The sequence below is a fragment of the Lepidochelys kempii genome, chromosome 3, assembly GCF_965140265.1.
Source record: "Lepidochelys kempii isolate rLepKem1 chromosome 3, rLepKem1.hap2, whole genome shotgun sequence".
NCBI lineage: Eukaryota > Metazoa > Chordata > Testudines > Cheloniidae > Lepidochelys > Lepidochelys kempii.
The window spans coordinates 11,451,905-11,479,835 of NC_133258.1; the positions used below are offsets into that span (position 1 = coordinate 11,451,905).

General features: G+C 49.1%; 1 protein-coding gene across 4 annotated transcripts; it reads right to left on the reverse strand.

Moving 5' to 3' along the window:
- PAQR8 (progestin and adipoQ receptor family member 8) lies at positions 1-27,802 on the reverse strand. Of its 4 annotated transcripts, none has more exons than XM_073335699.1 (2): positions 27,712-27,802; positions 1-5,859 (listed from the first exon to the last, which is right to left on the reverse strand). In XM_073335699.1, exon 2 carries the CDS (start codon positions 5,806-5,808, stop codon positions 4,747-4,749), a length of 1,062 nt encoding a protein of 353 aa, XP_073191800.1. In that variant the 5' UTR covers positions 5,809-5,859; positions 27,712-27,802; the 3' UTR covers positions 1-4,746. The 4 variants fall into 4 exon arrangements, with proteins under 4 accessions (XP_073191800.1, XP_073191798.1, XP_073191801.1 ...); XM_073335697.1 differs by lacking the exon at positions 27,712-27,802 and adding an exon at positions 19,990-20,079; XM_073335700.1 differs by lacking the exon at positions 27,712-27,802 and adding an exon at positions 18,050-18,133.
- Positions 27,803-27,931: the final 129 nt, after the last annotated feature.

Below are 27,931 nucleotides of genomic sequence, written 5' to 3' on the forward strand. Positions count from 1 at the left end.
TATTATTATTTATTGTCATCAACTTTTTAAGGCCAAACTTTCTGCTGAACAACTTACAGCCATGACCATCACATTCCCCCTCCTGTTGGTGGAGTTACAGATTTTACGTTGCACCCCTTCGTCTTGCTTTTATAGATTTTATTACTGAGGCTTTTGAACAGCTGTCAATACAATACAAAGTTTTCAGTGGTCTCAACAATACAAAGTTGGGGGACAAATGAGGGAGGGTTTGTGCATAATACTTACACCTCTCCCACACTCCCAAAGAAAAAAATGCAAAACTCACTACTCCTGTTCAGTAGGAAGCGATGCTTTTAAAACCCAGCCAGCAGGAGACGTAAATACCAAGGCACATGTGTAGCCTGAAGCATGCACCCCAGTTCTGCTACATGAAGCACTCAAAGTAAATTCATGGTTAAAGACCCCCTCTGCCTTCACCCTCAATACCAAGACATCTCTCTTGGTAAAAAATCAACCAGTAAGTGTAATCATGAGGCTACAGATGGCAAAGCTGCTGCTTCTAACCTGCACATTCCCAATGAGCAAGTCCGACGAGTGAGCAGCATAATACACACTGGATCAGATCCTCAGCTGGTGTTAATCAGCACAGTTCCAATGGGAAACACTGATCCACACCTGTTAAAGACTTGGCCCTTGGTCTCCATCTGAGGGTCATGTCCCACAAGGAGGTTTGTGACCCTGTTTCCCGTAGCCAACCTACCGAGGTTGATGTACTCAACCTCTTGCGACCAGGTCATCATCAGATGCCACTGCTGGCTGAGCTTCTCGTGGGAGGCCCCAGATCTGGCGCAAAGGACTCTAGGAGCAGGAGGAAGACCAGCTGCAAATGGCCGTGCGGGAGCTGTGGAAGGAGTAACAGGCTGACAGCCGAACATGACGGCATTTACGTTCTCTTAGGACCAACCCTCAGTGAAGTCAAAGGCAAGACTCTCGATGACTTCATTGGGTTTAGAGTAGCACTGTCAGCGACCTGCAGCCAGCCCAGGAGTGCATACACAAAGGTCCACATGAGCAATCGCCAGCCAGCTGTGTAAGGCACAAGTACGAGACGACTTGGGAAGAGGGAGGGTTTGTGGTCTGGTCTGAGAACAGACAAGACTGGCTCACTCACTGGGAGAAGGACGGCAGGGATGGCACTAACTCCAGTGCTGATGAAGCACCCTGTGTCCTTAGGACGTTATCTGAAAAGCAGCGTTGGTCAGTACTTCCCTGCAAAGTCAGCTCCATCATTCCCCGAGGAGGTCAGTTACTGGTCACATTTGCAGGGGTGAGCGGGGGTAACTGCTCAGACTGAGAGTTAACATGGGAACACCAAAAAAAACAACCCAGGAGGAAAAAATTAGTTGATTTGTGACACCAGTAGGTGGCGATATAGTGTCACAGAAAGCACCAGGCTTAATCCTTCCATTAAGAGCGATACACATTCTTGTCCCCTGTGCTTTGCAAACACTTGCGCTGAGATGGCATGGGTTAGTGTATCCTCCTCTGTTGGGACACAGCCTAGTTCACATCCTTTGGAGGAGCTACGCTTGGTCCACACACAGATTTTGTACCAGCATAACAAAGTATTTAGGTTAGGGATGTGATTTTCCCCCCCGCTATAGTTATACTGGTACAACTTCTAGTGTAGATGCAGTTATATTGTACAAAGGTGCTTTATACCAGAATACGTTATTCCCATTCCTACACGGAAACACATTCACACCACTATAATTGCATCCACACTAGAGGGTTTGTACTGTTTTAACCCAATGCAGTTACAGTGGTTCAACTTTAGTGTGTAAATAAGGCGAAAGAAGAAAATCTGCTCTGACGGACTCTTCCCCAAAACTGACAAGAGCAATTTTACAATTACGCAGGCCCCTGAGCAGCTCTCTCATATAAACCTCTTTTTATCGCTACCAACCTGGGCTGAATTTGAATCAGGAATGCAGAGTTCACAGCCTCTGTATCCTATTAGCAATCCCTTGAGCCAATCCCCTCCCTGCCACCTCCATAAATGTATTTAACTTGTCATTAAGGCCAGTAGTTTCAGATTAGGTTGCCCAGATGTAGGCACTTATCCACAGAGAGGCACCTAAATTAGTGGCTTGGTTTTAGTCCAGGCATCCACAGCTGCCATTGTCTACTCCTTCTCTCCACCAGCGAACCATTTCCCTCCCTGGCTCACCTTCACCCGGCAAAAGGGTTTGCTAACATCAAAGCAGAGCCCTTCTGGCAGTTGTAACACACACAAAAGAGAGGTTTCAGAGAAAATCCCCCAAACCAGACCGAACACTAAAGCTCAAGCTTATAGTGACTGAGTTTCGGTCACATCTCTCAGCCCCACCTCCAAGGCCAGTTTCAACTCACTCAAGTAATCCAGTTTCATTTGGATTTGATGGGCCAGATCCTCTGCTGGAGTAAATCAGTGTAGCTCCACTGAAGTCAATAGGGATTTACACCTGGTGACGATCAGACCGTTCGGGTGTGGAGATATTGCACAGGGCACATGGGTAGTGCAGTGGTATAGTCAACCACAAGGGAACTGGGATTTAACACTGGGAGAGGACAGAATGGACAAGACAAGAACTGCTTACAAGTTAGGCCCGTGAGGACTGTACCTAGGCAGAGCCTCCTCGACGGCTGATGTAAGTGCCACTGACTTCAGTGCAGTCACTCCAATTCACACCAGCTGGGGATCTGGCTCATAGCCTCCAGTCACCTACTTCCCACTCAGGTAGACAGAAGGGACTTATCCAATTGGCGAATTCGTTCTAAGCAACCCAAACCTTTGTAATTCATTTGGGATGGTAGAAGGGAATGACCCACAACCATCAGCATGAAATATTTAACTGTCTCCTACCCTCATTTCCATATTACAGGAGGGCTACACTACAGTGTCAGGGTTACACACTGCCCTAGATCCATATGCAAGGCTTCTGCTGACAGCTCGCTCTCGCAGCAGAAGGCAAAGGCCTATTACACCAGCCAGTCCATTCCTCTGCCAGGGTGGGATTGTTCCTTATGGTACGTCCACACCACTGGCATCAGTCAGAGTCGAACATTCAATAGAAATCTGCAGTTCAAATGGAAGAAGAATTTTGCTCTGAATACAATAGACATTGGGGGACATCAGGCAGGATCATCGAAGGGAGAATGAGGGTACAGTTTGCTTCTTCCCCCCTTCCCCCTCCACTGTTTTTTCTCCAATTATTAAGTTTTAATCTCTAATGTTATTTCGCTTTGATGAAAGGTGGCAGACTCACAACCTTGAAGACCTCTGTTTACCCTCATAAGTACAACACAGGCTACAGCAAGTTCCAGCTTCCCCAAAATGCCCATTAAAGAGCACTTCTCCTGGCCAGAAGGGGACTGTCCCTACAGTGAAGGGTCTTTGTTCTCTTTACTCCACCAGTAACTCAACTACGAGCATAAACGCGTTTGATGCAGGCCACCAAACAGTCACTGGCATCACTACCGACCCAGCCTGGATTCAACAACAGAGGAGGAGGGATAGCTCAGAGGTTTGAGCATTGGCCTGCTAAACCCAGGGTTGTGAGTTCACTCCTTGAGGGGGCCATTTAAGGATCTGGGGCAAAAATTGGGGATTGGTCCTGCTTTGAGCAGGGGGTTGGACTAGATGACCTCCTGAGGTCTGATCCAACCCTGATAGTCTATGATTCTAAAGATCTACTAGGGAAAGGCTCCATATCCCATTACCAGCCCCTGAGACAGTCCACCTCATTGTTTTAAATTTTTATGAGCAGCCCTGGTACTGGATTTCTATAAACACCCATGCTAAAATCTCTCAGTGACAGAAGAGAGAATTTCGCTCACATCACCACTGGGTCAGGTGTCTCCTAGAAGAAAACCTGGGTCAGAGTCAAATAGTGAAGCAGAGATGGGCCCGAGGCACAAAGTTCTGATCTGGTCTGGAACATCCCCAAAGTCTGGGGATCGATGAATCTAGAGTTTTGGTCCAGACCCATCTCTACAACAAAGATTTGGCAAAGTCATCCTAAGAACCTGGTACAATTTATTTCAGGAGAGCAGAGTTGAGAGAACATGAGTCACTAGAATCTAACTTGGAGATATATAAAGGGCTTGTGCAGCTGTAAGCTATATATCACTGTGCCACCCAGACCTCCACAGCTACACCCTGAAAATTTAGACTCATATGGCCCAATCCTGCTGCTGCTGAAATTTTGCTATTGACTTAAATGGGAGCAGGATCAAGCCCACATATAGCAGAGATGGAAAAGACCTAGTAGGTCATCTTGTCCATGCCCCCTGCCAGTACAGGACTGATCCACACTGCTCAGTCTCCTGTGCTTTGTAAAGTCTTAAATGACTCTAGCCATGTGCTTTCCCCTAGGAGACTGCTCTCCAGTCTAATGTCCCTTAGGAAGGTTTTCCTGATATTCAATGTAGTATTCCCTGCAGATTTACTAGCATGGAACAAACTAGAAACCTCTGCCTAATCCAAGCATCCTTGGTTAAGTGCCCCAATCTGGCTTAAAAAACACCCCTGCATTGCAAGAGGCAGCCACTCAAGTAAAAACGCTTTAGACGGAAGGGCTCTTGTACAGCGACTCCAGCCTGCGACCCATCCCTCAGTTATAAATTAGAAAAACCTGTTATGCAAACAAACCAATTTGTTATGTCTCTATAAATTATCCTCCGCTGGTTTCCACCAAATCGGCACCAGCCAGTCAGGGTCTAACTAGTCTTCGCAATGGACTCTCAGGAGTCTCTTTTAGCCAGCCCCGCTTTGATCCTGCACTGCAGGAAGTGAGCAGTGATGGAGCTACAGGCCACCAGGCCGAAGAAAGAGACGCAGGACAGGTAGATGGAGAGGGGTCCATGCCTACTCAGGAAAATCTCCTGCCTGATCTTGTAATCCAGGAAGATGGCCTCCAGCTGCGAGAGCGTGCAAAGGGCCAAGAACATGTGGAAGATCTGATGGGCGTGGCCAATTATATCACAGGAGCCCGGGAAATACTTCTCGGGGACCGGACAGGAGAAGAAATAAGCACTGATTAGAAAGAACAGTATCTGGAAGGTGTGATACCAGGCAGCCTGCTCCTCGCAGCCCCCCAGGTGGCACATGACCACACGGTGTGCAACAGGGCTGATGTCCAAGACGAACGCCAGCCCTGCTGGGATCACCTGACACATCTTCCTCATGAGGGGATAGGGTCGTCGGTACCGGTACTTGGCGTAGCAGCAGCCAGCACAAGAGAGCCAGCCGCAGAAGGCAGCCGCGGGAAGGAAGAAGAGCCAGAACTTGTCGTACCAGGCTTGGTCCGAGCTGTAGTAGAAATGGGCCAGGGCGCTGCCGTATTGGTAGACACTGACCCCGACGTAGTCCATGAAGTAGAAGGTGTAGTGAGACAGCTCCGACTTGGATTGCAGTAGGTGGGCCAAGAGGCTGCAGGTGAGGTAGGTGAGGGAGGACAGCACAAAGATGAACAAAGGCAAGGATGAGACGTCCAAGGACAGCTCCTCTGCTTCTGCAAAGGCCTTGAACCTCAGCAACACAGCCAAGGCCGCCAGCAGGTGAGTCCAGACGTTGACCACCTCGTTGTGCTTCTGGAACAGGCTGAAGAAGTAATAGCGCCACTCCTGGCCGGTAGGGCGGTACCCCGTCTGGATGTATGGCTCCCGGAAGAGCTGGGGCACATCGGATTCTTCGACGGTGCAGGGCATCTTGGGGAAGCCTTCCTCCAGGAGTTTGGGGAGGCGGCGGAGCTGCTGCCCGCTGACGGACAAGGTGCTGATACGCTCGAGGATGGCCGTCATCATGCTCCCCACGGCAGAAGGGAGTCTGCAGACGGGTAAAGCCAATCCCTCGCCCTGCAGTTAGGAGAGAAATGGGAACAGTGAACAGCAGGATAAAGCTGGAATGGAACCAGGGAACATGAGGCAGGGTTACAGAGGCAGCCAATGAGGCGCAGCAGCCTCTAGTGGCCAGTGCTGAGAGCAGCAGCGCTCTCCCCGTCCCCAGGCCAAGCTGCTCAGGGCAGAGGGGTGCTCTGGGTGGGGTTGGATCTGGGAGGGTTTGCCCTAATTATGGGGAGAGTCACTGCACAACAGCAAGCAAGGGCCCGCACTGTGCTTTGAGCTTGCAAAGTGCTACGGATTTCCCCCGTGGGCGCTGCGATACCACGAAGCACAGCCCGAAAGGTGAACAGAGCTTGAGTTCCCAACGCCGGGAGGTCCCAATCTTAGCGGGGGGCCTCTAGCGGTGTGTCTACACAGCTCACTAAGCCTGGGGCTGTGGAAGCCTGCATTCACAGACCGTCTGACTCAGCTCTGTGGCTTGACCTGCCTCCACACTGCAAAATGACAGGGCTTGGACCCAAGTCACAGCGGGACTCGGGCTCTGAGCCGTCCCTTAGCAGGATCTGGGTTTGGAGTGCTTGCTGACAGAGTCAGACTGATTTGGGTGTGGACCGAAGGAGGGGGTGGGCTCAAAATTGAGTCAGAGCCCGGGCTTAGTGCGCAGCAGCTGCTGTAATAATAAGTTAGCAATGCAGGCTGAGCCACTTAACTTCTGAACCAAATGCACACCTCCTCCTGGATGGGGAGCACTGGGCTCCGCCGGAGGGGCCAGACCCCTCTCCACTACTGAGCAAGCTGCTGTTTCAGTTGACATTCCAGCCTTCTCCCTTCACTGGCAGCAGTTAAGCAGCTGCAGGCCAAGGGAAGCTCTGTACCAAGGAGCCGCCAAAGAGATGTTGTTTTCAAGAGAGGTGATCTGATGCAGGGAGTGCTTAGCCTTGCCAATCCCGTCTCCTCTTTCTAGGACCTGCCTTGAAACACAGCCATGTGGCTCCCATTGTTATAAGATCCAGTCAGTCAGGCTTGGGGAGACATGTACTTGGACTTGCAGAAAGCCTATGATAAGGTCCCTCATCAAAAGCCTTTAAGCTAACTAAGCAGTCAGGGATGAGAGGGAAGGTCCTCTCATGGGTCACTAACTGGTTAAAAGATAGGAAATAAAGGATACGAATAAATGGTCAGTTTTCACAATGGAGAGAGATAAATAGCAGAGTTCTTCCAAGGATCTGTAAAGATAGTTAAATCCAAAGCTGACTGCAAAGAGTTACAAAGGGATCTCACAAAACTGGGTGACTAGAGAATAGGGATGTAAATATCGTTTAAAAAGTTAACCTTTTAAACTATTAAAAACTATTTTGCATAAACGGTTAACTGATTAAAGGGCCGGCAGGTTGGCGCAGCTGGGGCCGGGGCCATTTTGGCTGGGGCAGGCACAGCTGGGGCTGCTCTGGCCGGTGCAGGGACATTGGGGCCGGCTGGCACAGGGTCGGGCCCAGAGGTTAACAGTTAAGGCGCGTTAGCCGGTAAGACTGATGCTTACTGATTAACCATTTAACATTTTACATCCCTACTGGGGAACAAAATGGCAGATCAGATTCAATGTTGATAAGTGCAAGTAATTCACATTAGAAAACATAATCCCAACTGTACATATAAATTAGCTAATACCACTCAAAAAAGATCTTGGAGTCACTGTGGCTAGTTCTCTGAAAACATCCATTCAATGTGCAACAGCAGTCAAAAAAGCAAACAGAATGTTGGGAATCATTAGGAAAGGGATAGATAATAAGACAGAAAATATCATATTGCCACTATCTAAATCCATAGTACACCTACATCTTGAATACTGTGTGCAGTTTTTGCCTCCCCATCTCAATAAGATATATTAGAATTGGAAAAAGTACAGAGAAGGGCAAGAAAAATGTTTACATATGAACAACTTCCATATTAAAAAGAGTGGAACTGTTCACCTTAGAAAATAGATGAGTAAGGGGGGATATGAGAGAGGTCTGTAAAATCATGAGTGGTGTGGAAAAAGTGAACAGGGAAGTGTTATTTATTCCATCACAAAACAAAAGAACCAAAGGTCACCCAATGAAATGAATAGGCAGCAAGTTTAAAACAAACATAAGGAAGTATTTCTTCACACAACGCACAGTGAACCTGTGGAACTCCTTGCCAGGGGATGTTGTGAAGGCCAAAAGTATAACTGGTTCAAAAAAGAACTAGATAAGTTCATGGAGGATAGGTCCATCAATGGCTATTAGCCAAAAAGGTCAGGGACACAACCCCATGGTCTGGGTGTCCCTAAACCTCTGACTGCCAGAAGCTGGACAAGAGGGGATTGATCACTCGATAATTGCCCTGTTCTGTTAATTTCCTCTGAAGCATCTGGCATTCACTACTGCCACAAGATAGGCTACTGGGCTAGATGAACCATTGGTCTGACCCAGTATGGCCGTTCTTATGTTCTTACATATAACCTGACCCTCACAAGCCCCAGTGGGCTGGCCTTCCTGGCCCCTAGAAACAGCCACCGCTCCGAGGCACTGGGGTGGTGTGTGGTTGTGAGAGGGTCAGAGCTCCCCCATCATTCGCAAGGCCTGGGAACTCCAGACACATTTCTGCAGCAGATGGAAACCTGCAGCATGAAATCGTGGGGTCTGCAGCAACCCAAGCAGTACCATCCCCCACCACGGAGGGCTGCACAGGTAGCAACCTCCCAAGGGGTGGTGGAACAGGCCCACTCCTCCTGCAAGGTGGGCAGCAGCACAGCGGACTTCCCTAAAATGCAAGGCCGCCTGAGGCTCCCTGGGAGGTGATGCAGCTCCACACAATTCCCATTGCAGAGCCGCACCTAGAAGGCACAGTCTTAGCCCTCAGCCTTTTCCCTGCGGTCTGGAGGAGGAGGGCTATACGGCCTGGGAAAATCTCCCTGTGAAAACCCGCAACGCCACTTTCCTTAGAACTCCCCTTTGCGGCAATGCCTATGATGCCCTCAGCTATGGCCAGGCAGCTGACATGCTCTGACCGCTCTCTGGTATACTCAGAATGATCTTACTAAGTGCATTGCCATAAATGCTGTGCAAACCCATAACAGAGAGACGGTCCTTGCCCACAAAGAGCTTACAATCAGCTCTCCGGTAACAACGAGATGATTTTCCCATCGGTTTGTTGTGTCCACCGCTCATCCCCCATTTTATTCTTAGGCTCTAAGGGCATGTCTACATTACAACAAAGGACCTGTAGCGTGGCTGCGACCGGTCCAGATCAGATGACTCGAGCTCGCAGGGCTCAGACTGTGGGGCTAAAAACGGCAGTGCAGCCATTTGGGCTTCAGGCTCGGGCTGGAGGTTGGGCTCTGACGCCCTCCTGCCTTGCGGGATCTCAGAGACCAGGCTGCAGCCCCAGCCCCGATCTCTACCCTGCAATTTTTAGCCCCAGAGCCTGAGCCCAAGTTTATTGACCCAGGCTCTGAGCCACAGGGTTTTTATTACAGTGTAGACAGCCCCTAAGCTCTCTGGGGCAGGGACCATCTCTTTGCTATAGGTCTGTACAGTGTCTAGCGCAGGGACATCCTCATTCCTAAATGGGGGCCTCAAGGAACACATGCATTGCCAGACTGGATCAGACCCATGGTTCTACTAATCCACTCTCCTGTCTCTGACAGTGGTCAGCACCAGATGCCTCAAAGGAAGGTGTAAAAACCCCACAGTAGGCAGATGTAGGGTAACCTGTCCCCATGAAGGTCTCATCTTAATCCCTTAGAACTTGGCTGAAACCCTGAAGCCTAAGGGCTAATTTCCTTTCCAAAACTCTTTTAGTTTAGCATTTATTATTAAAACTCTGGGTACCACTGTTGCCTGTAGACACTAATGTAATACAAACAATAATGACAAGCTATGGACCCAATCCTGCAAACACCTATCTATGCTTGTACTTTATGCATCTGAGTACTTCCACTGACCTCATTATAGAATTCCTGTTCCTCAGATATGTAAAGAGAAACGTGTGCATCTATGTCTGCAGGGTCAGTGCCTATCTCTTGACATGCACTGAACAACCACCGTCGTGGAGACGGTTCATATGTAAGTAAACACAGAGGAGAGTTTGGTTTGGGGGCATGAATTATTTCAGGGGTGGGCAAACTATGGCCCAGGGACTGCAACCAGCCCTTCAGACCGAGGAGCAGGGTCTGGGGTTTGCCCCACTTTGGCGCTCCAGTTGGGGAGCAGAGTTGGGGGCTTGCCCTGCTCCACGTGGCTCCTGGAAGCAGCACCATGTCCCCCTCTGGCTCCTACACGTAGAGGCAGCCAAAGGCTCCACATGCCGCCCCCATCCCAAGTGCCACCCCCGCAGCTCCCATTGGCTGGGAACCACAGCCAATGGGAGCTGCAGAGGTGGTGCCTGCGGATGGGGCAGCGTCCTGCTTCTGGGAGTTGCTTGAGGTAAGCGCCGCCTGGAGCCTGCACCCCTGACCTCCTCCCACGCCCCAACCCCCTGCCCCAGCCCTGATCCCCCTCCTGCTATCTGAACCCCTTGGTCCCAGCCCAGAGCATCCTCCTGCACCCCAAACCTTCATCCCCAGCCGCACCCCAGAGCCTGCACCCCCAGCTGAAGCCCTTGCCCTCCCCCCACCCCCGCACTCCTACCCCCTGCCCCAGCCTAGACCACCTTCCTGCACACTGAACTTCTCATTTCTGGACCCACCACAGAGCCCACACCCCCAGCTGGAGCCCTTCCACACCCCAACCCCCAATTTCATTAACATTCATGGCCCCACATACAATTTCCATACCCAGATGTGGCCCTCGGGCCAAAAAGTTTGCCCACCCCTGAACGATTTCCTCCTTCCTCTGAAGCAACAGACACTGGCTATTGCCCGAGATGGGATATAGGGCTTGGTGGACCCACTGTATGATCTGGTATGGAAAGGCATGTTAACTAATGGCTCCACAGATCCTCCCAAAGCTACATCACTCAAATACAAAGGGAGAGAAGGCCGGGAGATGGCAACCACCACAGGAGGAGATTCACATTTGAAGCCAACGCCCCTGAACTAAGAAGTCCTAGAAGAGCCAGAAATGAAGGTTCTGAGCCTGATTTTGCAGTGACCCGGCATTCCCCACTTCCTCCAACAACGCAATCAGTCCGTAAACAGAGATTTGGGTGGAACTTCCTGCTTTCAGCAGGCACTGTTAAGATTGCAAAAGAGTTTCTGGCAGAGCACCCGGTTCTTTTGCTTTCTGAAAACAACACCTCGTGGGGCTGTCATTTCCCGTCTTTGGCAATGGGGGAACTTGTCTGGGGGAACTTGTCTGCTGAGTCTGACTCAGTCCCCATCGGTCACTTCAGGAGGGGAAATTTACAAAGTTCTTTTGGTTTTAAACAGGGCACTGGCAAAAAAACAACAACCCTGAAGTGTGAAAGCCCTTTCAGACAGTGTCCTCAGTAAGGGCTGTGGCCTTGGCACAGTACTGAAAGAATTGGTTTAGGACGGCTCAGAAGGGTTCACATGGGAGAGTCCTTCTGTAAACTGAAGCCACGACAACTGTGTTGTGCAGTGCTCCTGTCGTCACCCGCTGTTGCGCCGGTTCTCCTGTGAACATTGTGGCCCAGATCCCGGCCTGTGGCAGAGCAGCATTTGGTGCAGCTCAGGAAGGGCAGCGCAAAAGGGTTTTAAGCCACATTTGGGTCCCATTCCCCCTCCCTGTCCCCCAATCCTGGAGTTATGTGAGTGCTGGGCCATTCCCTGCCAGAAGAAGGAGCAGCTTCAGGACTGCTCCGTTTTACGCTGGCTGCCCATGCTGCTGTCCTGGCAGCCGCAGATCGTCATGGCATAAGGATGCACCAGCCACAGCCCTTTTTCTCCAGCCATGCCCCCTGTGTCAGCCGCCAGGAAGGGCCAGTTCAGTGGCTGCCACCGGAGGATCCCCCTGCAGAATGAAAACCCTCCAGTAGCTCCGTCTACCAGAAGGGCACAAAGAAGCTCTAATAGACTGGAGGATCTAGCTCTCTCTATTCAGCTCCCTTCCCTATTTAGCTTTAACCTTCCCTCCTATCCCCAAGGATGATTGACCCGAGCTCAGCTGCATCAGGGAAGGTGCAGAGATTGGAGCCAGACCTGTGCTTCTCTCCCACAGGAAGCTGCAGCACCCGGCTAGCACTACCTGGCACGGAGCTATCATGGCTAGCAAACAGCGAGGAGAAGCAAAGCATCATGGGGAAGGAGGGGCCAGAGGCTAGCGGGGGAGTGGGTTTACAATGCTAAGCAGAACTCACTCAGAGTATTTTGTCTCCTGGTGCCTTGGATACACATAAAGGGCCTGATCCTAGAAGCTGCTGGGCACCCACAATTCCCACTGACGTTCAGCTCAGCACCTGCCAGGATCTGGTCCAGTCGCCTCACATTAGGTCCTGCAAAACTCCCACTACAGCAAGGCTGTCTCGGGCCCCGGGTTGAGGGAGAGTGCAAAGAAGCTGCCTCTCCTTGCACGGCGGTCACGAGCCTGACACTCCCTCCTGTGCAGGGGCAGCAAAAGGCCTAGGCACCACTTAAGCCTCCGAAATAGAGCTTGACGTGGGAGTTAAGGATGCCTCAGCCTCGCGCTGGCCCTCCACACGGGGGGCGGGGGGGAGTTTCACCACGGCAGTGCTGGGACTGTACAAGACTAACTATGAGGGTGGTGAAACTATGAAAACTTTCACTAGGAGGGTGGTGAAACACTGGAATGCGTTACCTAGGGAGGTGGTAGAATCTCCTTCCTTAGAGGTTTTTAAGGTCAGACTTGACAAAGCCCTGGCTGGGATGATTTAACTGGGAATTGGTCCTGCTTCGAGCAGGGGGTTGGACTAGATGACCTTCTGGGGTCCCTTCCAACCCTGAGATTCTATGATTCTATGATTCTAACTCCTGCAGTAGCCCTTGCCCCTCCAATGGGCAAGGGCTACCGCAGGGCCTTGCTGCCCTCATTGGGCCACCCAGCACATCAGACCACGCACTGCAGTGAGTGTGTGCTGCACCTCAAGGCCAAAGCAGCAATCACCTTCCCACTTGCCTCCTTCAAGAGTAATCCCTCCCACAGGTCACACTGGGGTGTGCAGCTCTGCGCGGACCCCAAAGCGGGGCTGTGCGGTAAGGGCACAATAAAGCCTGTAATATCACAAATGTGGCGGAGGTTTTCTGCGTGGGATTTATGGGATATCGGCTGCTCCCGGCATAGTGTGTCATTGGTTCCTTGTACTCCCCGTTTAGGGCTACTCCAATACAAATAATAATAAAAATAACGCTCTGGAAGGAAAACACGTCCACACATCTCAGAGAGCAGATGGTCTCTATTGTAATGTAGAGATCCCATTGTCTGGTGTCTCCAGCTGACAATCGAACAGTCCATGGGGTTTGCATTACGCTGACCCTGTGCTGGACTGGGCACACCAGCTGGTTATGCAGCCTGACCTTGCACTCCCCACTGGGCTCCCAGTCCCTGACCTGCTACATCCCTTTTTAATTATTATTGAGCTTTGATGCTGAAAACTCAGTTGAAGCATTTCAGCCTCCCTCAATGCCCTCCATTCCCACACGCAGGGAGCAGCCAAACACGCTCCTCCCCGCACCACCGCCTCAGGGCTCAGATGACTCTGAATTATAGCAAGGTGAGGGCCGGTCAAGCCCCAGATTGGATTTCCATCCCACTGGCACTCTCCAAGATCACAATCCAGCATCGATTGTCCCCACCAAGGTCCAGGGGCGAGGGTCACCTGCTGGGAATGTCCTGCACCAGGCCCCTGATGTTTAAACCCGGGCACTGGGTGCTCGAGCACATCAGCTGGCCTTTGTGGTCATGGGGAGAGAGGCAGGCACAGCACACAGATCACTGAGGGCCAAGCCGCACGGAGAGGAAGTTGTGTAGCAACTTCCTGCGACAGCTGGAGCTTCCATGTGCAGGCACTTGGTACTCACCTTTCAGCGTATCATCTGCCTCTCTTCTGTGGAATCATTGCTTGGGGGATGCCCACTAGCCCATCCCAAGGGAGATGGTGTGTAACCAAAGCACCATGCGAACCCTTCCCCATCTCCCCTTTAAGCAAACAGCAGCCAGGAATTCAGCCCTACCACGGAAAAACTGGGTGGTAATCGCCAGGCTGCCGGTGAGCACAGGTCATACCAGAACAGGGAGGATGGAATGGGTATCGCTGGCTTGAGTGACAAGACCTAAGGCCCTTGTTAACCCTTTGGAGCCTGCAGACCCGGCTCTACACAAAACAAACCTGTTTATCTGAAGGTCTTGGGGCCCAAACCTCCTGGGTGGCCCCGGAGTGATCACTGCAGCTGCTTTCACTGGTGTCAGAGGATGGCACTGGGGCTTTGGTTGGAGTTTAAGTTAACCAAAGCTCACCTGAACGCTGTGGCATTGACATAAGAGGATCCAGACTGTGGCTAGCACGTAGCTGATCGGTTACTACGCTGGTGGGCGCAATGTACAAATCTAGCTAGGCAGATGGATTAGACAGACACAGGTGTGATGGCCCTTCTCCTGCAAACAGGGCACTAATACACCGCCAAAGCAACATGATTGTGTGGTCCTGAAGCCTGGTTCAGCCTATGCAGGGCTCCTTGCCCATTCTGCTCAAAGGCTGGGGGAGACCGTGCAGAGGGGTTGAGAGCAGATCAGGCCGTGCTGGTACTATACAACCCTGGCTCCCTGGTAACACCTGTTAGAGCCCCTTGGCACTGCAAGTCACAGAGGACATTCAGAGAGGTCTCTGCACCTTTTGGTAGTAACCAGCCAGCCAGCGTCTGTACTAGACTAGTACTGGCTACAATTAGTACGGTGTGTGTCAAAGTGTAGGCCATCCAGAATCTACATAGGGCCTGCTTTTCAAAAGTGCTGAGCTCTCAAGCTCCCATTGGCTTCAAGTGTACCTGCAAACACTTAGCTAATGATAGACAGAGACTGACACTCCAAGCAATCATGTAGCTAACGGTCTGGAAAGCGCTAATGTTTAAAGGGATAGACCCCGGCTAGACATTTTAACAATAATATCCTGATATTAAAAAAAAAAAAATCACAAGAAACACACTTGAAACCTGGATAAACAACCCTAAGTTAAGAATCTCCTACATGGCTTATTTTAAACAGAGCCCATGACGCTAGTGAGCAGGAACCAGTTGGCAATTTCCAGCAGTCATGTGGTGAACAAAGCAACAAGCAATTAATGTTACAGAGAAAAGAAATCCACGGTCAGCACTGCCTGTTTCCCTTTCACAGAGCTTCTATTCTCTCCCTTTCGCGGGGGTATAGCCTCAGCTGAAAGCTGCATTCATTTGTAGGGCATCTATTTCAGAATCTGTCCTCACCCCGCTCTCTGGAGGATTCAATTATTTTGGCTGTTCCCAAACAACAGCAACCAAGTGTCATTTGTTTGGGATCTGAGAAAAGGGAAAGACTGAGGGGACCACAGCCAAGTTGTGTCATTACAAGCCCAGTAAAAATGTGCAAATTCAAGGAGAATGATTCTTTTTCCTTTTATTAATGCCACAAAACAGGTTTAAAAGAGTTAGCAAACCCAAACCATTTCCAGACCTTTACTTTTGGTCTAAGTCTAGTGGAGAGGTTTGAATGAGGAAAATCTGATGCTATGTGACAATTCTCTATTTCCCCATCACTTTGGCCTCAGAACTGAGAGACAGAGATTGTACTGATCTGATATGTTTACTTGCAGTATGTTATCCAGTCAGTCACTAGATGTCTTTGTGTGATACCTGGTAAAGAAGAGTGACAAAGCTGGAACTGTAGCTGCATAGAAGTCTGTTTGTTTCTGCACTTGGGGATGTTTTCTTTAATAAATGTCTCTTGTTTAAGAAAGACCGTGATTCTCTATAACGTGACAATAGCAATGGTGAATGATCTCCTCCTAGCAACCGTCCAGGTCATTACTATTACCATTTATGCAGTGCTAAAAGCACGCTTGCCACTTATGGCAAGGTTCCAGTGCCATGGGCTACAAGGTTTCGTTGACTTGCCTGCAGGCTTTTGGGAGGACGGATGGGGTGGCCCTTCAGCAAAATCATTAGAGATTGTTGACATTTTTTGAAGTACAAAGTTTTTTTAGTTAAAAAAGGGCCATTTTTAAAAATCAAAATATTTTTGCAAAAACTATCGATGTTAGCTAAATTGTTTGCAAAAATTTTTGAAGCATTTTTCTTGGGCATCTTTATCAAACATCATTATGGAAACTTTTCATTTACAAAACAAGGTTTTTTGGCAAATGTAAAGTTTTGGTAACAATTTCAATTCACAAATATGTTGCCAAAAGTTTGTTAAAAATGCAAAGTGGGCCCATTTTGAAGCCTACACACAAAACAACTTAGGAATTTGTCATAAAAGTTTTCTCCCTGACTAGCTCCAGAATTCCTTCTCCTCAAAGAAACTCTGCCTTCCGTCTTGTCATCCCTCCTGTTCAATGTGTATGTAAAGCCACTAAGGGGGACGGCAAATCATTTTGGGGCACAGATTTATTAGCTGACACTCAGCTCTATGTCTCCTTTGAATTAAAGCTAGGTTCTGCTGGCTCATTACCTTCCCACTACCCGGCTGAGACTGGGAGCTGAGAGGAAGTGATCAAACCTGCACAAGATATGCCTAGTGCTTGGTGGCAGTGTGTAGAAGAATGGGCAGGCCAGTAGTTGAAGGGTTATGTTTACCAGTCGTCGTGATGGCTAATGGCCTCCCTCCCTGTTGGAGCCATGGCTGCCCAGATAGCAGTGGGGGCCACTGCTTCCTTTCATTTCTACTATCTGTAGCAGGCCAGAAGTTGTGACTATTCCTCTCTACTGTGGGCCACACAACAGCCACACACATGGCTGTCATTTCCAGGCTCAATAAGCATAATGTTCTTGAATTGAGATGAACCTGATAGTTCCCCTAGGACATGAGCGGATGCTGAACGCAGCTGCTTAATGGCTGAATGAGGCAGGTCACAAGGGGTATGTCGACACTGCAATGTAAACCCATGCTTGAGCCCAAGCTCAAGGCTCAACCCCCTTATGTCCACACTGCAATTGAGTTTACCTAGTCCTGAGACCCTGCAGGGCTGGAGGGTCCGAGCTCAAGTCAAGCTGGGAAACAGGGTCCGATCCCTACTGCTTTGCAGTGTAGCCACAGCCGTGCTTGACTCAGGTCCCAGGAGTCATCTGCAAGTATCCCACAATTCCATGGGACAACTTCCTTAGTCCTTTCTATCCCAACAATCTGCAATCCACTCTATTGAAAACGGAAGCCACCACCCATTGGCAAAGGTCAACGGCTCAGGTCGGAGTTAACCCATTCTCTTCTGACCACCGATCTGCAAGCACACTATCAGAGAGCCTCATGAATTTGCAAAGGAGAGCAAACTTGTAACGTGTAGGGAAGGCAGTTAAGTTTCCCCACAGTGCACCATGGTCTAGAGCGGCAACACGGGAGGGAGGAACACTATGGTCTCTGGGATATGGTTACTTTGACTCAGGTCTTCCAGTGCAGACGCCAGAGCCCAAGGTTTGAGCAAAAACTTAACTAAGGGTTTAAATGCAATGTAGATGCTCAAGCCCAGGGTTCCCTAACACAGGCTAGCTGACTCCAGTCCCACTAACCCTGGGCTTACACTGCAGTGTAGACATTCCCTAGGAGCACATAGCTCTGGTGACTGAATCTCTGCTCTGGCTTCCGGTTGCAGTTCAAGGTGCTGGCTGTCTTTGGCTTCTCTGTGACAGTTATCAGAAAGAAACTGCTCCTTCTCAGCAGTGAAAACCAGTTGGGGGAGACTTGCTGTCAGTTCCTTGGGCTAGACACTCCCAGACAATGGGGGGGCTTTCTCAAGTGAGGAGCCCTCCTGCATCTCACCTGAAAGGCACCCACTAGGAACTAGACTGAGAGCACCACCTCCCATCACCTCCCACCAAAAAGCCACCAGATGATCATGTCTTTGGGTAGCTACTGAGCTGAGTTTGAAAGGATGTAGTGAGAGATGCACTCACAGTGGACTTGATCCAGAGTCCACTGAACCAGGAGTCTTTCCACTCACTGCTCTGCATTTCTGCTCAGGCCCATTGCCCATTTGCACTCCCCAGTCAAATCACCTTAGAACAAACTCACTCCTCTACAATCGTAGAAGTAACTTGGTCTAGAAGCAAATAGCAGAGGAGAAAAAAAATGGAACTTACTTTGAAATGAGCATCCTAGCACGACTGTAAATATTTCCCAGCCCCAACCTGTGTGACCACTGGGAATTACTACTGCCCTTGGCTGCGAAACTGAGAGAACATAACATACTTGTTGTTAGTAGCTCCCTGCACTCTCAGTCTTCACTTCCTTTTCCTGTGGTACGTAAACCTGCCATCTTCACATTTCCTGCCAACTGCTACAGCTTGAAGATGGCAAGCGCTGTGCATTCAGATAACTAAAGGACAGATTCTGATCTCAGCTACGCTTGTGCAATTCCAGACTTCACTTGAATAAGTCTGGATTTACACTCACGTAGCAGAGCTCAGAATCAGTTTCTGTGCTTGCACTGTCCACGTAGTAACATATAAGAGGGCAGATTCAATGAATTTACACCAGGGATGAATTTCACCCAAGGTCTAATAGGTAGCAGTAAAGGATCCAGTGATTTTTTGATCATCTAGGCTCCAGTTGTCAGACATGCTGAGCACCCACACCTCTAACAGACAGGAACTGCTGTAAAATCAGATCCCAGGCGTCTCACGCTGGGCATCCAAAAATCAAAGCACCAACATTAGAGGACACAACTGGGAATATGTTTCTTAACTGCTCCGTGTCTCGGTTTGTGAATCTATAAAATGGGGCTAATAATACCTACCGGCTTTACTGGTACATCCTTGTGTTTGCGCTTTGAAATCCTTGGACAGAAGGTGCTCATCGTGCTGTTACTACATCATATATTAAATAGGTATGTTTTATTTCTACACAAAGGGGCAATCTGGGACCCACTGAAGTCAGTGGGAGTTTTGCCATTGATTTCAATGGGGCCAGGATTTCACCCAAACGCCATCTGATTTCTATCAGTCAAAGGATACATTCAAAGCACTCACCCAAGTGGGGGACTGAATGGGTCAGGACATTAGAATTGGACTGTGGAACCTTTTCCTTCTAGGTCACACCTTCAAACCCAGACTAGGCAGAAACCAAAAGCTATTCCTACCTGCTAGTTACTTAGTGCTCCATAGTGAGTTGGTGGCTCCAATCTGGTTTCCACTAGCTGGCAACCACCTCGACTGCTGGGTCTCTCAGATGAGAAGGGAAGGACGTAAATAGGCACATTTCATAAGCCCTAAAACTCACTTGGGCCAAAATGCTCTAATGTGGGGGCTGCTGGGCACCTATATTAAAGTAGTTAAGTTTCCAGAGTTTGCTGGCCCCACAAATCCTATCAAAGTCAACAAGGTGCTCAGGCTGCTTTTACTTAGGGTCCTAAATGATGGATTTAGGCACCTACGTTGGAACATTTTGGCCTGGCAGTTTCAAAAGAAAAGGTATTTTAACTAGGGGCAAAGTTCCTCAAATCTGACTTTCTAATCTCTCTGGCTAGAGCATCTGTAGCACAAACAATAAGCCTGAGGTGTGTGGAACTGGGATGGGCACTACAGAATCTTATGGCAACTCCCACGTCCTTTGCATCTGCTTAGATTTGCTGCTTAGGAGGCCTGGCTGCTGTTCTGTGTTCAGCCCCTGGGCTGTGAACTCAAAGAGTACATAGGGCACGAGGTGGAAGTGTCTAAACCCTGAAACCATAGCTCAGTGAGACAGAACAATACAGGGAGAAGATTGCAAAGGGCAGAGCTGCAGGGGAGAAGGCTCTTGCACCAACAGCGATGAGAGTGTGTGAAGTGAGGAGGTGGTGGAGGGCGCAGGAAGTGATGGAAAGAGAGAAGGTGCAAGAGAAAAGACGGGAGCAAGTCTGTGGAGGGTTACAAAAAAAGAAAATGGGTCTAATTCCACCTTCAGACATACACACGTACAGCTCCAAAGGGAGCTGAATACAGGGAGCTGAAGGCAGGATTTGTCCCCATATGTATTAATCCGAGAATTGGCATCTCGCAATTTACAGAGATTAGCCATCAAAAATGACAAGAGCTGGCATCACCATTTAAATCCTAAGAGAGTCACCGGAATGCCAGGTCTCGCTGTTTTCTGGCCTGGAGGCAGGCTCAGGTGTGCTGAGCCATAGTACTTCTCAACACTGCATGGTCTGTCAGTTGTGTTGTCTCCAGCCAGTGAGAGAGTTGTGAATCTTGTACAATGAACAGAGCACGAGGGCCTTGGATGAGGGCGAGTTATGACAAAAATATGCCAGGGCATCGCCAGACAAAACATCAATGATCCTGGAGATCCAAGACAGGGAAAGGCAGTTTGCAAAGTCCAGCCAAGATGAGATGTGCCGGAGCAGAGGGTCTCAAACTGTGGTCCGCGGTCCATCAGTGGTCTGCGAGCTCCATTCAGGTGGTCTGTGGATAGTTCCCTCTAAGGTGTGTACCTGGGCAGCCGCACATGAGAGAATGAAGGGCCACCCACCTAATTAGTGGAGCCCGTGCAGGCACAGCTCCACTAATTAGGTGCTTGGACCCTGGAGAAGACCCAAGGCCTTGGGAGGAATGGGGGTAGGTGGGAGGGGCAGTGGGGTGAGAAGAGAGGGTGGGGGGAATTTGGGACGTGCAGGGCTGTGGCGGCCAGAGAAAAAGGCGACTTTCCTCAGCTCCAGGGCTGCAGCTGCCAGGGAGAGATGGCCTTTCTTCCCAGCCTCTGCCTTGTGATGGGGGAGAGATCCCCCCTCCTTCCCAGCCCCACCTCGGGAGCTGCTGCAGCAGGGGAGAAGGGCACATCCACAGAATTAGAAAGGTAAGGTACTGATATTAAAATATGAGTTGTGTGTTTTTATTTGTACAACAAAAAAACTTTTAATTATTATTAAGGGTTTTTTTTATATAGCGCTTTTATCCAAAGTGTGTTACAATAGTTAGCTAATGGTACAAACAACATCTGGAAAGATCATTAAGTGGTCTGCCGAGACCCTCAGCAATTTTCAAGTGGTCCGTGAAAAGAAAGGTTGAGAACCACTGTGCTGGAGAATTCTTCATGGGTTTTTTTTTGGTGCCTGGGGGACAAGAGCAGATAAGTAGATTGAACTCACTTGTAGCTGTGAGCCAGGAACTGAGGTCTAGCCCTGGCTGCTGACTCTGCCCTCTGTGCCCTGGGGAAAGTCACTATGTCACACAGTTTTAACCCTGGATACCTTAAGTTAGGCATCTAAATACGTGGCCTGACTTGCAGAGGCACAGAGTTCCCAGAGCAACTCCTAACTTGCTCAGTATCTCTGAAATGCAGGCTATGGATTTAGGTGTCTCACTTTAGGCATCTCAAATTGAAAATTTTGGCCAGAATCTTTCTGTCGCAAGATGCTATCACTCATATGTACAGTAGGGGGCGCAGTCCTAACCAAATTCCAAATAAAGTCACTGTCTGCCTTCCCAAATTGCAGTTTCTTTGGATATAGGATCCTTCTTCACCTCTGTCAAGGTTCCTCCCCCACTCTGAACTCTAGGGTACAGATGTGGGGACCTGCATGAAAAACCTCCTAAGCTTATCTTTACCAGCTTAGGTCAAAACTTCCCCAAGGTACAAAATATTACACCCGTTATCCTTGGACTGGCCGCTACCACCACCAAACTAATACTGGTTACTGGGAAAGAGCTGTTTGGACGCGTCCTTCCCCCCAAAATACTTCCCAAAACCTTGCACCCCACTTCCTGGACAAGGTTTGGTAAAAAGCCTCACCAATTTGCCTAGGTGACTACAGACCCAGACCCTTGGATCTTAAGAACAATGAACAATCCTCCCAACACTTGCACCCCCCCTTTCCTGGGAAATGTTGGATAAAAAGCCTCACCAATTTGCATAGGTGACCACAGACCCAAACCCTTGGATCTGAGAACAATGAAAAAGCATTCAGTTTTTTACAAGAAGACTTTTAATAAAAAATAGAAGTAAATAGAAATAAAGAAATCCCCCCTGTAAAATCAGGATGGTAGATACCTTACAGGGTAATTAGATTCAAAGCATAGAGAACCCCTCTAGGCAAAACCTTAAGTTACAAAAAAGATACACAGACAGAAATAGTTATTCTATTCAGCACAATTCTTTTCTCAGCCATTTAAAGAAATCATAATCTAACACATACCTAGCTAGATTACTTACTAAAAGTTCTAAGACTCCATTCCTGTTCTGTCCCTGGCAAGAGCAGCATACAGACAGACACAGACCCTTTGTTTCTCTCCCTCCTCCCAGCTTTTGAAAGTATCTTGTCTCCTCATTGGTCATTTTGGTCAGGTGCCAGCGAGGTTACCTTTAGCTTCTTAACCCTTTACAGGTGAGAGGAGCTTTCCCCTGGCCAGGAGGGATTTCAAAGGGGTTTACCCTTCCCTTTATATTTATGACAACCTCCTGTCCCAAATCATTGTGCAGTGTTACTACGTACTCCAGAGGTGGCTGCATTTCAGCGCCGATGCACATGTATAGCCTGCAAAGTAGTTTGTAAGAGGTCATCACCACCGCCCTTAGCCCCTGGACAATGCCATGCACCTTCAGCATCTGCCAGGGGTTGGGCTGGGCATACTGTGGAAATGAAGTAGGCCAAGGTCAGCTATGGATATACATTACACCGGGTGGGAGCAAAATTAGAGCACAGGCTCAGCATCATTAACAGTTGCTATGGTGGAGCTGAATCACGGGAATCGGTAACTACGAGCGTGAAAAGTCACAGAGATGCTTCAGAGCAACCACAGCTAGGAACTACCCTCCTGGACCTGGGAGTTAGAAGAACATTTTAGAAGGCAGTTCCCGACTCTTTGGATACCCTCCATCTGTCCATTTCCTCACTGTAGCCTGAAGGCCTGTTGAGCAGGTAACCCTTTTCCTGAATCAGTACAGGACCAATACCCACGTATGGGGTAGAGGGTGCTATGCTCCTGGGGGGGTATAGGTTTGCTATTGTAGATGCAGAATCAGGAATCAGTACAGCAAACCCTTCCTCACACAGGTAGATCAACTGACTTTGTGGAGATGACTCATGTGAGCAAGGCCCACTCACACAAGTTTGACAAATCAGGCCCTTAGAGAGGTCATTTGATGAGAGCTAAGAAAGTGCTCTTAGATCTGCTACCCAGACCAGTGGGGGGTTACAAGTGTCCTGCACTGCATGAACTGTGCTCCCAACAGCATGACATTTAAATTCTGAGTGGGATTTTTGTGATCAGGTGACCATCTGCAGCATGCCAAACAAACAAAATAAACCTGTGAGCCCATTGTGAAAAGCAACAGGGCAGTTGCCAAGAAGATCTCCCACAGCACGTCCTGCTGGACTGATTTAATTTTGCTATAAACATGTCGTCACCACAAATGCACAGAAAAACTTTTAAGGCTATGAATTCTGGTGCCACAGTCGTTAGAAAAAAATTTACACAAATTATTAGCCGGAATTAAAGATTAATTTTTAATTAAAGATTACGTGATGTGATGAAACCTCCAGGAATATGTCCAACCAAAATTGGCAGCCCAAGCAGTGCGAGGTTCTCAGTCCTACCCTAATTGCCTAGAGCTGTGGATCTTTTCCACATCAGGTCTCATTTACATACTAGTACCTCCATCCCCCACTCTCCTCCAATCTAGCAAGGAGCCCTTTCCCATTTAGCAATATGAAAAGGACAAAGTGATGACAACCCCTTGACACCTGTTTGCGACACCCCCCCTCCCCCAGAGTCACAGCCACAGGCGAAGAAGCCCTGGCTTAGAAACTCTTCAAGGAAACTTGTAACTCTTGGAGAATTTATTGAGCAATTATGAATACTATAATTCAAGGGCTAGTAAAGGTTGCAGGGAGAGGGTTCCTGACACAGCTATAGCTAAACCTTGTAAATTATTCAGAAACATCAAGCTGTGCACGAACATAGCTGCTTGTGCAACCACATGATCTCACATTTTAGTCTCTAAGGTGCCACAAGTACTCCTTTTCTTTTTATGATCTCATTGTTACCCTCATCCTCCCTCATCTTCTCCCCTCTGTTATTTGTTCAGTTCACTTGCTGCACAATGTTGCAATCAGACTGTAAACTCTTTGAGACAGGGTCCATTTATCTGTGCCTGCCCAGCACCTAACACAAAGGGGCCCTGATCCCGATCAAAGCCATTGGGCACAGTTTCAGTGGAAATATTAAATAATAATAAATGATGCACAGGGTATTTTTAGAGTCTGAACATTCTTGCAACCATATGGCAAGGGTGGGAAACACCCTTAGCAGCAAACAGGAGTAAATAAAGAATGTTTTTGTGGTTTGGCTTGATTTTTCTCTGTGTTTCTAGGAATTGTTAGACAACATCTGGATAAATTCACACTGTCCCTTAATGATAAAGCAGGCGTACAACCTGTTTATATAATCCACTGTTATGTTTCTCTCCCATATACAAAGAGGTAACCATATACTTTCAGCCTGAATGATTTTTTTTTATATTCGATTTAGGGAAACAATCAAACAAGAAGGAACTGGAGTGATGTCTCCATGGGAAGGCACAGCACGTGTGCCATGTCTGTAACATGATTCACTGAACAGCAGCTGCCCTCTAGGCAGGCAGCCTTGTTAGAAATGGAGAGGGGAGTACACAGAAAACAAGCAGTACTAGCTACAGAGCTACCAACACCACATTTACCTGGTATTGTGTTTTTTTATAATTGTACAGTACTGGTAAGCGGCCTTTTTTACAAACCCAGCAACCATGTTGTCATGACTAATGATACTTTGTGTGCCTAGAGCTCTTTTTCAGCAAAGTACTTCACAAAGGTGGGTGAGGGTTACTGCCTCCATTTACAGATGGGGAAACTAAGGCACGGAGAGGTTAAGTGAGCTGCCCAAGTTACTTTATGAGATGGTGGCAGAGACAGGAATAGAGCTTAAGTCTCCTGCTGACTATCCATTAGATCAGCATTACAAATCACAGCTGTGGGCCTTTGAGAAGCGGAGAGTGCAGGAGGGTGTGTCAGAGGGCCATGTAACTCAAATACATGTTAAATCTTAATCAGTCAAGGTAGAAGACGTGCAAGCTGTGGCTCTCAAACTGTGGTTTGTTTTCACTGCAGAGTTCATTCAAGTTTTCTACCCTCAAGTTACTTCTCTTGAGTGAGCCTAACTAAAGTGGTCTCTGGAACCCTCTCTGGACAAAACATACTCAATGCCAGGTGGCAGAAGGAAGTGGTCTGCAGAATGAAATCAATGATGAACCACTCATAAAATCAGAGAAATCAAAGATGGCAGAGACCTTTTAGTTCACGTATCAGGTACACTACAGCATGTTTGTATACTACATGCAACTGAGTATATGTGTGTAAAAATTAATACACAAGGGGCTGAGATTTCACCTTCAGTCCCACTGGAGTGAGCCCCAAAGGAATCATAGAATCATAGAATATCAGGGTTGGAAGGGACCTCAGGAGGTCATCTAGTCCAACCCCCTGCTCAAAGCAGGACCAATCCCCAATTAAATCATCCCAGCCAGGGCTTTGTCAAGCCTGACCTTAAAAACTTCTAAGGAAGGAGATTCTACCACCTCCCTAGGTAACGCATTCCAGTGTTTCACCACCCTCCGAGTGAAAAAGTTTTTCCTAATATCCAATCTAAACCTCCCCCACTGCAACTTGAGACCATTACTCCTTGTCCTGTCCTCTTCTACCACTGAGAATAGTCTAGAACCATCCTCTCTGGAAACACCTCTCAGGTAGTTGAAAGCAGCTATCAAATCCCCCCTCATTCTTCTCTTCTGCAGACTAAACAATCCCAGTTCCCTCAGTCTCTCCTCATAAGTCATGTGTTCCAGACCCCTAATCATTCTTGTTGCCCTTCGCTGGACTCTCTCCAATTTATCCACATCCTTCTTGTAGTGTGGGGCCCAAAACTGGACACAGTACTCCAGATGAGGCCTCACCAATGTCGAATAGAGGGGGACGATCACGTCCCTCGATCTGCTCGCTATGCCCCTACTTATACATCCCAAAATGCCATTGGCCTTCTTGGCAACAAGGGCACACTGCTGACTCATATCCAGCTTCTCGTCCACTGTCACCCCTAGGTCCTTTTCCGCAGAACTGCTGCCTAGCCATTCGGTCCCCAGTCTGTAGCTGTGCATTGGGTTCTTCCGTCCTAAGTGCAGGACCCTGCACTTATCCTTATTGAACCTCATCAGATTTCTTTTGGCCCAATCCTCCAATTTGTCTAGGTCCCTCTGTATCCTATCCCTGCCCTCCAGCGTATCTACCACTCCTCCCAGTTTAGTATCATCCGCAAATTTGCTGAGAGTGCAATCCACACCATCCTCCAGATCATTTATGAAGATAGTTATGAAGGAGTTACTGTTCTCAGTCACACAGGAGTCAAGTGTGACCAAGAACAGAATTTGGCCATGAGATTTTAAGCAGTGCTTAAGATAATGGGAAGGGCAGAGGACACAGGCCCAGGGGAAAAAATTGAGCCAAGTTGCTGATAGACCCCTCTACACCCACTTTCAAACCACTGTTAAGTCCTGGTTACAGAAGTTTAAATTATAAAGTATAAAGGCAGAGAAAGTGGCCAAAGGAAAAAGCAAATTTGGGCTCACTTTCCCTTAAGTGCAGGGTTCTTGTTTTTCAAATACTAGTAGAATATACAAGCAACAAAGGACCTGATCCAAAAGTCACTGGAATCAATAGCAAGACTCACATTGTTCGACTTCAGTGAGCTTTGAATCAGGCCCACAGCTAATATACACCTTGCAACTGTATGTGATGTAAAACAACACAACCCAGAAAAGACACAAACAAAACAGTGCATCCTGAGAAAAGCAGATCAGAAATATGCCCAGCTGATGTACTAATAGTGGGCCAAATCCTCAGGTCCTTACTCAGTTGTTAACCAAAAGTTTTGCTTGAGCAAGGGCCCGCTGGTTTTGGCCCAGGGATCTGAAAGCCTCCCAGGCTTATGCCCTAAAAACTGGGCGGCCATCCTTCCTTTCATACCACCAGGATCGACCCCATGTGGAACGTAGTACAGGCAGAGCTATCTCTGTGGTTGGGCAAAAGGTGCCCAGCTGCTGAGATGTCCATCTCTGGGACGCACCAAGGTACCAATCTATCCTTTGGGAGTGCAGGGGGTGTTCAATCTAGGCACTCAGCTGTGTGGGAGGGAGCACAATGCTATCTATCTATGCTGGTGTAGACCCGGTGCTCATAGCTGGGCGCTAATTGAGAGGGGGCAGACAGTGGTGTTGTCGGTGTGCCACTCTGAGTGTGCCCATCTCTGGGGGGGGACACACAATGGCTGCCCATCTATCTCTCTGCAGGCGGTGCCCACCTCAGGGGTGCAAATGGGGGGTACCATCTATTTCTGTGGGGGAGGTGCTCATTTCAGGGGGATGCATGGGGGGTGCCCATCTATTTCTGTACGGGGGGTGTCCATATCAGGGGGACAAATGGAGGGTGCCATCTATTTCTGTGTGGGGTTGCTCATCTCGGGGGGGGCACACAGGGGGTGCCATCTATTTCTGTCCGGGGGTGCCCATCTCGAGGGAGGAATGCATGGGGGGTACCCATTCATTTCTGTGCAGGGGTGCTCATCGGGGGGTGCCATCATTTTCGGGGGGGTACCCATCTCTGGGGGGTCTCACGGGGGTGCCCATCTATTTCTGTGCAGGGGATGCCCGCTCGGGGGGCCCACGGAGCCCCCCGGACTGGGAGGCGCTGCTGCCCGCGCCCCGCGTCCCCAGCCCGCGGTCGGGGTCGCTGCAGACTCACCGGGCCTCCAGCAGCGGCAGCTCCCCGCGATCCTGGAGCGCGGCAGCGGCAGCCACGGACCTGGGGTGCCCGGGATGGAGCCGCCGGCCGGGGCTGTCCGCAGGCGGGCGGGGCCGGGGCTGACGGGGAGCCCTGCCCCGCGCATGGCCCTGCCCACGGCGGCCGCCCGCCCGGCGGCTTCGCTCGGCAGCTGGTACACGCCGACCCCCAACTCCAACCT